We start from the raw sequence: 14,236 nt of genomic DNA, 5'->3' as shown, positions 1-14,236 counted from the left end.
GGTGCTGTGTGTGACAAATTTAATATCAAATCAGGACACCTGTGAGTTCAATTAAATCAAACTTGTAGTGAATCTGATGAAACATCTAGGAATTGTTAGCTTAAGGCCAATGAAATAGCATTTCTTCCTATTGGCAGATGGTGATGCTATGCCAGACATGCATTTGTGGCATGTGAATAGCATCATTCGAATCATAATCATTAACCTGTGAATTTAATTTTCAGCCAAATCAATTGATGTTTTGTGACTCAACATATTTCCAACTTTATTTGGCAAGATTTTTAATTCATTTGATCACCATTTTGACACATTTTCAGATATCTACAAACCCTTCACAATTTAAAATCAGCAACATCTTAACATTATGTGCACTAAATTTGACATAAATCGGATGAACCATCAAGGAAAAGTATGTCTAATTGATCATACAGTGGGTCCCCGTTAAGTTTGGACGGGTTCCTTCAGGAATCACGCACCCCATTTCCTCAGCAGAAATGGCACAAACTGCAGTTGACACAAACAACCACAAGGTGTCACTTTGGAGTTCTGCCACTACTATTTTTGATACGACTTGACTTACTGCTCCCATGATGCATTTTCCAAGTCAGTAGAACAATCAGAGAAAGCTGAGCCATTACCAAACATATATGATAATACAATAGCGTGAGTTTATATATCTTATACCCTATTTGTCACGGTTACTTAGATTTGATAGTGTAACGATAAGCTGTGGAAAGTGCTGTTGAGACTGGATAGAGTCATATTCAAAAGAATGCAAAAAAAAAATCCGCAGATAAAACCAATTATCCTCATTCATTGCAACCGCAGCATGCCTGCTTGCCGACGTTCAAACGAAAAATATATCAAAGCACCTTTTGCGTTTGAATGTAGCACCTAATTTAAACAGCTTGACAAATGATTTAGCTAATTGATTATAGCCTGTACAGCAATTGTTGAACATTTACCTGTACAAGTACATTGTTAGCCTACAGACCAATTTCCATAGTGCACATCTTATCAACAGTTTGAATGTTGTGTGTTTCTGCATTGACAAATACCGTTCAGCACAATGATTCATGCCCAATTAATTTCCCCTGTTAAAGTGTTTGCCTTTGTTACACTATTTGGTTTCATGATGTAGCCTATGATAAACACCATATGGCCAAATACTCAGCTAATGTTATAGGCTATACAATTTCCCCTCTTAAAGACAAGCTGGTGTAGCTTATTAGACTAGGCTACTATTAAAATATACCGACGGTAGCCTTGGCTATGTGTAAAGTAAGCTATTGCATGATTTCCTGCACGTAAGTTCATGCATCTGTCAAGTTCGTACAGGGCCTCGCACCCCCTTGCGACAGCCCTGCAGCTCCTCCTAAGACAGCGAGGAAAAAGTTAAAATCGCGATAAACCCCGGAAAAGTTGACAGGTTTGTTTTTAGTCCCAGTGATTATTTGTGAAATTGTGCAAGCGACAGCCTTTTCAAGGCATTTCAAGGAAGGAGTCGTAGCATGCAAGCTCCCAAATTGACCCAGTAGACAGAAGGCATCAATAGCCTAAATTGTTGGGACTGGGAAGGGTCATGCGTTTTTTCTCAATCACTTTGGAGTGTCATAGAAAAATTTTGAGGGAGGGGAGGGAGGGTCACGTCTTTTTTGACTAACACTCCCAAAACTCCTCCGGTAGCCCCTTAAATAAATAACGAACAGTCCCTAATTGATTATAGCCTGTAGGCCTACACCAGCAATTGTTGAACATATACCTGTACAGGACATTGACAGTAGCCCAGCCTAACAAGCAGATGTTGCAAAAAAGACGCAATTAATCAGAAATAAATAATGTAATCTGCATCGCTTTATTTAACAAACTGCAAGCAACAACAGGGTTGAGTTCGCTGTGAGGCCAAACCCAAGAGCAGAGCCTATCTGCTAAGGCACTCGATAGGCTATAACAGGGGTCTCAAACTCAAATGAGCTGGGGGCCAATTCTGCCAACGTCATCTGATTGGAGGGCCGGCTATTTCTGAAAATGCAATGTTCTTTTTTTCAAATACCACACAAAACTGCAAACAGAAAGTGCAAGTGTTTTTATCTAGTTTTAGACACCTGTGCTAGCAACCTTAGCTTATAAATAAAATAATGATAAAATAAATATTAATACAAATTATAAAATAAATGAAAAACATAAAAACAGGTATGTGTGTGTGTTTCACACCAAATAAAAAATATTTCCTCTCATAACTTTTTAAAATCTGGCAAACTAGGCATCAGGGTTAAGAAAGCAACACCATTGGATTTTATATCAAAATGTAAAAGGCCATGGCTTGAAAGTGGTCAGAGATAAAGTTATACTGTAAATGTAAAAAATCTTTGAGTAAAACAAAAGTTTATGAAGGGGGTAAATTTACCCATCTAATTTGTCACTGGATGGCAAGCACCTCAAATTATGCACCTTTCAGTAAATACTGGATGAACATATTTAAGCAGGTTTACTTTCCTTTTTTTTTCATATTACCCACACAACAAATTAACAGAAAAACACCTAAGATGTATACCAACACCTAAGATGTTGTGGTTTAGTAATAGATTACTACAATATAGGCCTACAATAAAGTATTCTGGTCAAACAGTTCCTATCGCGGGTAATCTGCAGTACCCAGAAGTTAAGCATCATATTGCGGGTGACTTTGTAGTTCTTTAGAGCCCTATTTCTACTAGCCCTGCTGTCTGTACCACATCCATTACGGACACCATCATCACGATTACCACTGCAACCTCCAAGCTATGTTGGGCAGAGGGTCGAAACAAAGCATGGTATGCTTAGTGGACACCGTTGTATACACGCACCTCCATTCACAGGCGCACCGTGACTATCACTGTCATAGACGATCGATCATAATCTCCAAAACGATATTCTCCTTCAGAATTAGAATAGGTGAATAACATAGCTTACCTAAGACTTCATCACACGTGAACGTTTTTCAACATTTGGTGTAGGCCTGGCTATTTCTGCTTAATTTCTGCTTCAATTTCTGCAACACTATGGCCTGCATCGCTTCCGCGTCATTACAAATGCACGTCTTTGTGTTTCTCGCGTGTAATACAAGTATTTCCTGAAAACTTTGCTTGGCGATTTTGGGTTTGAATCAAGCTCTGGATGTCTTGCACATAGTGGAGCAGAGTAGGCCTACAAATGAGATTTGTCACCGTACCTGGATCTATCGTCTATTTTAATCAGTATCGTTGTTTGTCGCAATTAATAGCCTCAAGGGCCGGATTACATTATTATTTTGTCATTAAATCGCGGGCGAATTGGGCAGGACGCGGGCCGGGTGTTTGAGACCCCTGGGCTATAACAAGCTGTGTGCGCCTGGAAAGACAATAAGATGCTTTCTGAATAGCACAGCGAAGACGGCTCTGGTCATCCCATACCCTCCCCCCACTTCCTGCCTACCATTAAGCGCTTTCAGATATAACCTCCGGAGTATATGCGGAGGTTTGTCAAACGGAGGTCCTACCCTTCGGATGATTCAGATATGATGCTAACCTGCGGACCTTATACTGACCTTATAATGGACGTGTATGTGTGAGCGACATACACGCACATTACAGAATCTCCGTGTGGTTGTCGAGTGAGGGGTGGGGGCTTGTAGAGTTCACAAGATCACGAGATATGGCCTTAGAATATATCGCGGCCGCTGCCTGTCACAGCTGCTTTTTGTTTACAAAGTGTAGCCTATGCATTATTTAGGCTAAAGAAGAGAAATCTATTGTCGTGAGGCTAATACTTGAAGTAGGCTAGTCAAGTAAGTGCGCACATACAGTATTTGTATGTGTGCTTCAAATAAACACATTTATCTGTTTTCAACGTAATGTACCAGAATCTGGTTTTGCGTTGGAGAGAGAAGAGCATGCACAAACTTTATGGCAGGCTACCAGCCAATTCAGTAGGCTAACTCAAGACTTCAAGGCCATCTACAGCGTTTTTAAGCAACAAACAAAATACTAACATAAAAGTGAAGTTGTAGACAGCTCACGCCATTTCAGCGGTGTGTATGAGTAGGCCCTAAGAGCAAGAAGTTTTATAATGCCCTGGACAGCCACATTCCACTGCAACTATGTGCAGCACTTGCCACTCCGACTCATCAATAAAAACTGCGCGCACACACCAGACCCAAAAGCACACTTGACTTTACATCATTAAACTATTTCAGTATATTGCTTTTCTGATTGTCAAAACCACACCAGAGATGTTTGGCTTGAAAATATATGCTAATTAGGCTGCAATGACCTACAATGGCAAACAATTTCTGAGTAGCCTAACTTATGGTGTCTCCACTCCACAGCAAAAGTGTCCTAACCACAGCTGTTTCTATCTAAGCGACTCCAATAGTGAAAGGATTTCAGTGTCATATTTCGGTGGCACTAGCTAAGCTGTCGTGGAACTCGAGATGACATGTCTACCGATAGGCAAGAGGTCTCACCCACACGAAATTCTAATTGCAAAAGATGCATCCTACCTCATCTGTTGTACTGGAGTTATTCGAAATTGGGCTTTTCACAATCCAACGATATATCCAAAGTCTTGAACTAGTTGGTGATGGTCTATGAAAACTGCCAGTATGCATGCTACACGGAGTTCTGACAGGGCTGCATGGCCTAATAAGCAGGCAAGATATAACCCATGATCGCCATGGTTTTGTTGTCAATTCGTGTTTGTGGTAATAATGACAGCAACAATAAAACCATCTGTATCTTACGATCTTCATCATTCTTGACAGATCACCAGCCTCCTCTGGATGGTCATATGCATAGTTAGCCTATACCTTTAGTTTGCATTTACATTTTAAACACGAATCTACTGTCTTTACTGCCGGGAGAGAAAACAATCCTGTATTCTTTTCTGTAGCCTAATTCTGCCTAAGCCTATCAATGAACAGAGAACCGTGTTGGCTAACAATTTATTAAATACTCCTGTTATTGTCGTCAACAACGTCGCTGTAGGCTAGCCTACTGCCTTTTCGCCTTCTGCTTATGATGATTCAGTCTTTTGAATTCGTTTGGCCTTGCCATGCAGTTGTAGGCTACAATGTGCCATTTCCTTCATGTGTTCTATCAAAATGTTGTATGCCCTCATGGACAGTAGCTCCGTGATGTCTGCATCTTTCCAGGTCGGAGATTTTCTGGACAGTAGGCCTACTATGCCACTCCATCATAACACTGGCATTTAAGTCAGATTTAACCACATGGACGCACAAAAGAAACGTCACCAACACGCCCTCTCACTAGGTGTGAATTTTAACCGCATGTTCTACTCCTCGTTCAGACACGCACTTATAAGCGCTTTCAAACATACGTGTAAGACCGGAGGTTCTGCCGATGTTAAACGGTGGGGCCGTATATCTGAACGACATAACCGGTCATATGGAAGTCCGAATTCACCCGGTGTTTATACTACTCCCCCCCCTAGTATTTCCTCCGGACATTATGTAAATGTGCTGTGTCTGAACGACACAGCACTGTGTCTGAACATGCTTAAAAACGTTGTATGATCTTGAAGTCTTGAGTTAGCCTACTGAATTGGCTGGTAGCCTACCATAAAGTTTGTGCATGCTCTCTCTCTCCAGCGCAAACCAGATTTGGGGTTCTATATAGCTAATTCTGGTACATAACGTTGAAAACAGATAAATGTGTTAATTTGAAGCACACATACAAATACTGTAGGCTAGGTCAATTTCAAGTGCGCACTTACGTGACTAGCCTACTTCAAGTATTAGCCTATGCACAATAGATTTCTCTTCTTTAGCCTACATAATGCATAGGCTACATTTTGTAAACAAAAAGCAGCTGTGACAGGCAGCGGCGCGATATATTCTGCGTCATATCTTGATCTTGTGAACTCTACAAGCCCCCACCCCTCACTCGACAACCACACGGAGATTCTGTAATAATGCGTGCATGTCGTTCACACATACGTCCGTATAAGGTCAGTATTAGGTCCGCAGGTTAGCATCATATCTGAATCATCCGAAGAGTAGGACCTCCGTTTGACAAACCTCCTCATATACTCCGGAGGTTATATCTGAAAGCGCTTTATGACTTTGCCGTTTTGGGACATTAAGCTTTTTCACGTTAAGCCCCCCTCCCCCACCCCCTTCTTTCACAAGCAGTGGGGGAGCGCGTGGCACAAAGTAACACTTTTTGGTAGACAAAGGAGGGGACGGTGCAACCAGGCCAGGACAGATATTTTAGAGCAGGGGTGTCAAACTAATTTTCATAGAGCGCCACATCATTGAATTTATAGGTTACTGAGGGCCACATAATCGGCGAACATGTGCATGGTGCAACCATGAAATCGGTATTGCAGTATGGCTTATTCAAAATTGGTGTGTAATGGTCCTAACCACTTTAAAACAGTGTGGCTGAAATAAAAAACAAACAGCCTACAACAGTAACATTTTCAAATGCAACTTCTAGGCCTACAGTATTAGTTAACAACTGATCAATATGCATTCATGGACTGACATTGATGAGAATAAACTGCAGTCAATAATGTGCATAACAATGTCCATAACACAAATCACCACTAAAATTAACTGTGGCTAAGAAAGGTACTGTGTGTGTGTGTGTGTGTGTGTGTGTGAGTGTGTGAGAGAGAGAGAGAGAGAGAGAGAGAGAGCTATGGTAATGTACACCCACCCACCCCCCACCCATAAAAAAAAAAATTCACGTGTGTACAATATTTGTGTGTTTCCCGGTTTTAGGTCCGTGCATTGCAAAAAAAGTAGCCTACAAAGCATAACAATATCCACATGCAATAATACAACAACAACGTCTACGATGACCTATTAATTTGGACAAATTGATACAGCCCTATAGCTAAAGTTACCTTTAGTTTTGTTCTAGCGTACCGACGTCTGGCTTTAAACAGCTGTAATCTAACGTTCTGACAAGCACACCAATTGCCTACCTTGTTCTTGCCCATCTGGAATAACTCCTCTAGCTTTGCTGTCTCCATCCTTTCTGTTTTCGTTGTTTAGACTTGTGATATCCATAACTAGTGAATTAGCCCAACATTGTGTGCTGATAACCATATATAGATAGCCGAGTAAAAGAAAACAACAAGTAGCCTAGTTGTGCCTGCGTGCGTATTCTGTCTAAGTTTAATATTGTTCTGCACCTTTTACTAAAGAATAAAGAAAATTAAGAAGACATCTGAGCTGCACCGGCGTCTCTCCTTCTCTCTAACACTTTTTGGCTTTGGCTAAATATTTCTAAAATCATTTGAGTTTCACTAGTCACATGTTTTAACAAGCAACACTTGTTATTGAACTAACTAACACGCGCATATTTTTGTATTGCAATCATAGCCTACAGGTGTAACAGCGCGTAACAGTCGTTTTACTCCCCGTATGCGCTCATTATAAAGAACGTTTAACGTGTCCCAAAAACAGCTATCAATTAATCGCCAAACGTCTTAAAAACAAATATTGCCAGGAGCAACACCTTGCAAAAAATGATAACAATAGGCCTAGGCCTTTATATGGCTCTGCTCCTGCCTAGATTCGAACTCAGAACTGCCTGAAAGTTGCAGACCTGTTCTGGATATACGTGCATTAACCCACTCGACCGTCAGACAACGCTATCTGCTTCGAGTAGCCTATGGACCCTTTCAAGAGAGTTCCATTATCAGCATCATAGTTGGCCCCACAAGGCTTCCGTTTTAACATTCCATATGTTATCTTAATGCAGAGGAAGTAGATTGGGGCCCAAATAGAACGTTCAAGCATTGTTTTTGTTTACCTTGTTGAAAGGGTCTATTGGGTAGGAATGTAGCCTACACTGGTTGCTGTGGCACAGTCTTGAGTGACCGAATTCGTTTTCCTTTGTCATATGAATGCTGTCATTTTGTTAACATTACTGTTAAGGAAATGCTGTAGGCAAAGGCTATATTTCAACCTCGTTACTGTAGTAAAAAAAAATCAGAACTATTCACAAGGTTTCTGGGCAGCATATTTATGTTCTGTTAGCAAGCGAACTTCTCATGACTGCCGACAAAGTAGCCTACTGCCAGCTGACAAAGCTCTCATTTTAAAACATTACTGAGAGACAGGCACTGTACAATCAAGAAATCTTGCCACTGAATCCAAAACTATGTTAAACATTATGTACAAAGCTTAGGCTACAGTGGACTAGCATGTTGCAGGGGCTGCTAAAAACACAGAGAAACGCTGAAAACTCGGCCGATCACAGCCCTTGCTGTCGAATGCGCCGTCCGGTTAGACCGTGGAACGCCACAGCAGACTATGCTGCCCCCAAGCGGCTGCAGTTGTACTTATATTTCACCCAGCTGCGTGAATCACCTTGATCGTGAATGAAGTGTCAATTTTTAACTGGGACCCACTGTATGTCATCAGTGTAATAGCCATTCTTTCACCTCCGGTGCTCAGGCCCTAATGAGACATATCAGGGTACATTTTGTATAGAGTCAGTTGCAGATAGTTCTGTTTGCTGATCATATCGGTACCGTCCAAGAGACATTACGGGAACAGCACTTAGCATTGCAAGCCTAACCACAGACAGTATCAGTGGGCATTAGCTAAGGTTACATGGGCAGTGGACAGTGGGCAGTAGCTAAGGTTACATTCCGATCACAAGGGTCCTCATGTTGTATTCCCTACTCCGTACCCACTGCACAGGGTGTACAATTCAAAGCAGTTTTATTTTGAATGCACTGCTAGTCCTAGGTTATCATAAAGATGTTTGGATTCACGAGACGTGTCCATTCAAACAGTGGAGTGTAGTTAGTTTGCCAGCTTGTTAACTTGCCAACGTCAAATAGCTTACACAACATTTGAGACGTGTTTTGGGATTACAATAAAGTCTTTTAAGGTTTCCATTACAGCACAGCGCACATTCCACGAATGAATGAAAGTGGATGCCTTGTCTAGCAATAAGTAATAAGTGGAAATCCCGACACTCTTTCAACTATAGACAATAACAATAGTGAACCATCAAATACCCCCAGATTGCAGTGGCAATCAGTCCCAACATTTTGCAATATAATCAAACAGTCTAAACGTAAATTAAATACCAAACCAAACCGAACATCTTCTGCTTTTGATAGCGTGGGATGCCGCTCCAAACAAAACGCATGTCTCACAATAAAATGCACCACGTAAGAAATAAAGGCCTGCCTTGAATACAAGCTTGCCCCAAATAAAGGTACTGTGCTTTGCGCAGCCTAAATAAATAAAAGACCACAGTCATAATTTGAGGATTTACGATAGTCTGTCTCCTAAACATTCCTCACCCGTTATCCAGACATGCATGAAAACATTTGAAAACAAAACTCACAGCCATAGGTTATTTTGAGAATGATGATGACTTTCTCGTCTGCATTGTCCTAACCGATAAAATGAGGCATATGACGAAGCATTGCAACTGTTTACAGAGAGACACTGTATAAGGTTGGCTGCAAAGATTAATATATGCAGACTGTTACGATTGACTGACACACGCACGCACACACATTATCGAAATCATACGCCGGACGCTTTAGGCTATAGTCTTTCTACATGGGTTTAGTTAATGATCGGGATATAATAAGACCACACTTTAATAGTGATTGGTGTAAACCGGGACATTTTAGCGTCCCGACAGGCTTTTGTCGGGACTCGGGACACGCAACTCAAAATCGGGACTGTCCCGGTTAAACCAGGACGTCTGGTCACATTCTGTGTGAGTTGAATAACTTGCCTTTTCAAATTAAATGTTCATACTAGTTAAGAAAGACATGTGAACAGTCTCTAAAATAAGGGTAGTCCTTAGTAGCCTATAGCGTCATTGAAAGTTTGCACATTCTTTTAAACGTGCATCTTTTTTTCTCTCTCGCTCTCTCGGGGGTAGTCTGCCGAGCATTTGCTCTGCTGCCGGCTTGTGCGTCAACATTGCCCAAAATGCTTGATTGCATTGCATTCTCCACATTTTTAGCTAAATTTTCATGTACTACATCTTAATTTTTGTTCTGTGAATCTTTTTTAAATTGGCTGCATTCTTATCGCCCAGCTCACCTCATTTCACTCCTTCATCCATCTTCAACATTCCAGGTGGAATTCTCAATCTTTTTGGCCTCTATGTGTCCAGTTACATAGTCTCTGTCTGTTCTTGGTCTTGTTTTTTGTGAAATAAATTTGTAAATAAATGCGACTTATAGTCCGGTGCGACTTGTATATGTTTTTTTCCTCTTCCTGATGCATTTTTTGACTGATGCAACTTATACTCCGGAGCGACTTATAGTCCGGAAAATACGGTACTTTAACAAAATCCAAGCATTAAAAAGCCAAACAAATTATGTTTCTCTGCAAATACAGTAAGAACAAAATTATTCGTACCCCTGGCAAATATTGATGTAATGTTGATTTTCTCTTGACCAATATGTTTGTTCTGACTGAAAATGACACTGCCACATGGCAAAAGGTTGTAAGACAATGTGGTAGAAACATGGAATCAAAAAAAGAATTGTTTTTAGTCCAAAATTATTCATACCCTTTTAAATAATCAATAGAAACATCTTTATTGGCATTAACAACTCTCAACATGGTTCTTATAATATCTACCAAGCCTCTCCATTTCTCAACAATGATTCTAGACCACATCTTTTTAACAGCAATCCGGGTTTTCAGTCAGGAACGATTATTTGCCGTCACTCTGGCCTTGTGCTCACTTTTTTGATGGATTGAGGTCTGGACTATGGCTCTGCCACTCTAAAATGTTGATATTGTTCTCAGTTAACCATTTCTTGCCTTGTTTGGCTGTATGTTTTGGATCATTGTGTTGTTTAATGGTCCAATGATGCCCATTGGGGTAGGTCTCTCGGCAGACTGCCTGATCTTTTCCACCAAAAATCTCAATGTAGCCCCTTGTTTTAGTGTTACATACAGTTTTTATATACAGTTAAGAACAAAATTATATATATAATATATATACCACCACTCTAGTTCATCCAAAACAAACCAGAAAAGGGACTCAAAGTGCTAAATACCGGAATTATCCTTTAACTGCTGTGATGTATGACAAAGTACAAAATCTCAAAATGCATCTGTCATATTTGTGTGTTTTTTTTTCAGTTCATCTAGCAAATCTTCTGGTGTTGGTGGACCAGCATGCAGCTCATGAGAGAGTTCGGTTAGAGGGTCTTGTGGCAGGTAATCCCACTGTACATGTGTGTTTTTGTGGTAGTTTTGTTATCTATACTTACCTTAGCAAGTAAGTTAAGTTAAGTTAAAGGGCAAATGTCTGGTGTGGACAAATGAATGAAATTATTACTCTAAATGCACTACAACTACATTTACAGACTTTTCTTAAGACCAAAAAGTATATCTGTGATTTGTGAGTTGTCTACGTAAGGTAACTACTATGGTGATATATTGTCAAGCAACAACTATTAATATGTTGATACTGATTATTTACATTATGTCAATGTTTTTTTTGTATTGGAAGTTTTATGAAATAGTATGTATAAATATGTAAATGAGCCATTATCTAATGAAATATGCAATAATTTGCAAACATTTCAAGTACAGAAATCTTAACATTGGTTAAAGTCAGGTTCAAAATGTTTGGGGGCCAAGCAGAAAAGCTGCATAGGCAGCCATTGTGTTTTTATGTTTTCTCATTATTATTATTATGCAACTTTCCTCTGCCATTGAAGTCTATGACAGCCCATAGAACTGTCCGGTAAAAAGCTGTGAAATTTGGGGACTGTCCCATGATTAATTTAACCAAATTTCATGTCAGCACCTTGAGCGATCCTGCCCCACCAGTAGGACGTGCGTTCACGCAAGTAACCTTTGACCCGTTTGCCCGATTTATTGAAAGTGAAACAACATTTTCACAGGTCACAAATGTTATCCAATCTCTACCAAACTCAATACACATGATCTTCAGACCAACCCTCACAAAAGTCGTGCTTTTTGTAGCCATATCGAATATATTGTAGCCATATATTGTTAATAATTTATAGTATTTTATGATCTGCATAAATACTAGTAGCTAAAAATATTAAGTAATTTGAATGCTTCATATTGATTTTTAAGCTATTATAATTGTCTTTAATGTCATTACAGTGGTGGTGTGTAGATCTAATTGAGTGCCTGTCACTATTTAAGAAGAACGGGAAAGTAATTAGCTTTTAAATTCCATAGCCTAGATAGGTTAGCAACAGAAACTTGAGAGGTGCAAGTCAGCAAATCAACTAAACATTAGCCTACTATTATTTGTTACTGTGCGGCACACAGCTGTGGGTTAAAAGCTGCATGTGTGTGTGAGGAGAAAAGACACATAGGCTATGGGAAGCACCGACTGTCATTCTTATATCGATACTAATGCAATTAGCAAAAATGTATTTTGGCCTGTAACTGTTGATGTGTTTGGAATTAAAACGTACAAGTGGCGTTTGTTAATACCAGAGAGCCCGTCTACGGAGAGCCCGAATTTGGTTGCAGTTCCACTTGTAAGTGCAAAATGAATGGGGATCTATGGAGCTAGACGGCTAAATTGGTCTTTTTCACCTGATTGTCATTGAAAAATCAAAGTTTTATTGTAGTTTCTGCAAGTTCAATCTGGATTATAGGTCGAAAGTTAAATGAACGAGTACTTATGTACTTTCGATTTCTTACAGTTTGGGTTGTTATTGCCCATAACACGCTAGCATTTTGCTAAAGAATGACATCATTGACACGTTTGAAAGGCTTTTTAGAACAAATAAGTTACTTTAAAAAGTATAATACTCAGCAGTGTGTATTTTCTTTACCTCCCCTTTTGAATACAACATTCAAATTTCTAGACAAAAAATTATATCCCGAGAAAAGTGGATTTTGAATCATTGTGGAACCAGAGAAGGAACTGCAAACAGTTCAGAAACCGGAAGTTTCCTGAGAGTGGAAGTTCTCCCCTTATTAGACATTCTCTATACTGTGGGAGGTCCTAAAGCCGACACATGCCAACTTGTAACGTTAATGTAATTGATCCTGTTGCCATATTGAATTCCATTAAAAACACAAAAAATTGTGTCTGATCAATTGTGTCGGATCAAACACATTTTGTCCGATTTTCGCAAAACTTGATGATCGTCAGACCAAGCTAGGGATCGACCGAAATGGTTTTTTCAGGGCCGATACCGATATCAATTATTACCAAAACAGGAGGCCGATAACCGATATGTAAAACCGATATGTTAGTTGTCAAAAAGGGGGGTAGATAGTACATTTTATTTATTTATTCATTTAATTGTCTATCAACTTGCATCACAAGTGTAAATCCTGTGTATCATGTTAATCCAAAAACTGAGTGATAGCAATTATTTTCATAGACTAGGCCTACACAATGGGCTATGTGCTTGTTAAGGGACCTGTAACAAAGAGGATGCTTTGCCATCGTGTGTGTGAGTGCACGAGAGAGGGCGAGGAAGAGGTGCACGCGTGATGGCAAGTGTTATGGTTTAATAGTTTAACAAAACAGTTTTAAAATAGTTCTTAGGCTATTTAAGCATGCAATTTGTGTCCATATGTAGGCTATAAGCTACACTTTTGAGAGCCTAAAAGGCATGTTAATAGCCAGCTCAGGACGCAATTTAGTTCAGGTCGGATTTAAATTACGGCTGGCCCTGGGTGCATGTAGTTCTGACAGTCCGTTTCAAAAAGGAGCAACTAGACTTTTTGACGTTCACTATCAAATAATTTAGGACTTGTCTTCTATTTAGGCCTTAGGGATAACGTCCGCCGAGGTGTCCCGTTATTCCCAATTAACGGACGAGGCAGAGGCAAAGAACTCCCGACGCGCAGCACCCGAGTTTGTAGGCTAACTAGTAAACAACATATCAGTAACATGCATCAATCGGGAATTCGCTAAATGAAGGAAGTGGGTGCTTTACTTATTGATCCGGATCAGAGACAATAGCTTACAAAGTGGTGTTTTTGTAACTTTAGTGTAGATTATTGTGATTCATTACCCTGGAAATCCAGAGTTCTCGCGAGAGCACAATGGAATTGTCTTTGCGAGACACTCTGGCAAAGAGCAATGACGCACGTTACTTTACCCCAACATTCCGGGAAACCAGCTAAACGGATGAAGACAGCGCTGCAACGTTGGAGGACAGTACACATTGGTCGTAGTGTTATCCGATTGCGTGCAGTGTGATTTTTAAATGCATGCTTTTTGCCGCCCCTCGAGTTGGG

The 14,236-nt window shown here is 40.1% G+C and overlaps 1 protein-coding gene across 4 annotated transcripts in view; it reads left to right on the top strand.

Annotated features, from left to right (window-relative positions):
- mlh3 (mutL homolog 3 (E. coli)) overlaps positions 1-14,236 on the top strand; it is a 58,180-nt gene that overhangs the window by 14,405 nt on the left and 29,539 nt on the right. For all 4 annotated transcript variants that reach the window (XM_048241718.1, XM_048241719.1, XM_048241721.1 and 1 more), the window contains exon 5: positions 11,129-11,206. In XM_048241718.1, the coding sequence (XP_048097675.1) occupies positions 11,129-11,206 (78 nt within the window). The remainder of the gene's footprint in view (positions 1-11,128; positions 11,207-14,236) is intronic.

Source organism: Alosa alosa, chromosome 4 (assembly GCF_017589495.1).
Source record: "Alosa alosa isolate M-15738 ecotype Scorff River chromosome 4, AALO_Geno_1.1, whole genome shotgun sequence".
In the NCBI taxonomy this organism is placed as follows: Eukaryota; Metazoa; Chordata; class Actinopteri; order Clupeiformes; family Clupeidae; genus Alosa; species Alosa alosa.
Note: the sequence above shows the minus strand (reverse complement) of the source record. Positions and strands in the feature narration are given on the sequence as shown.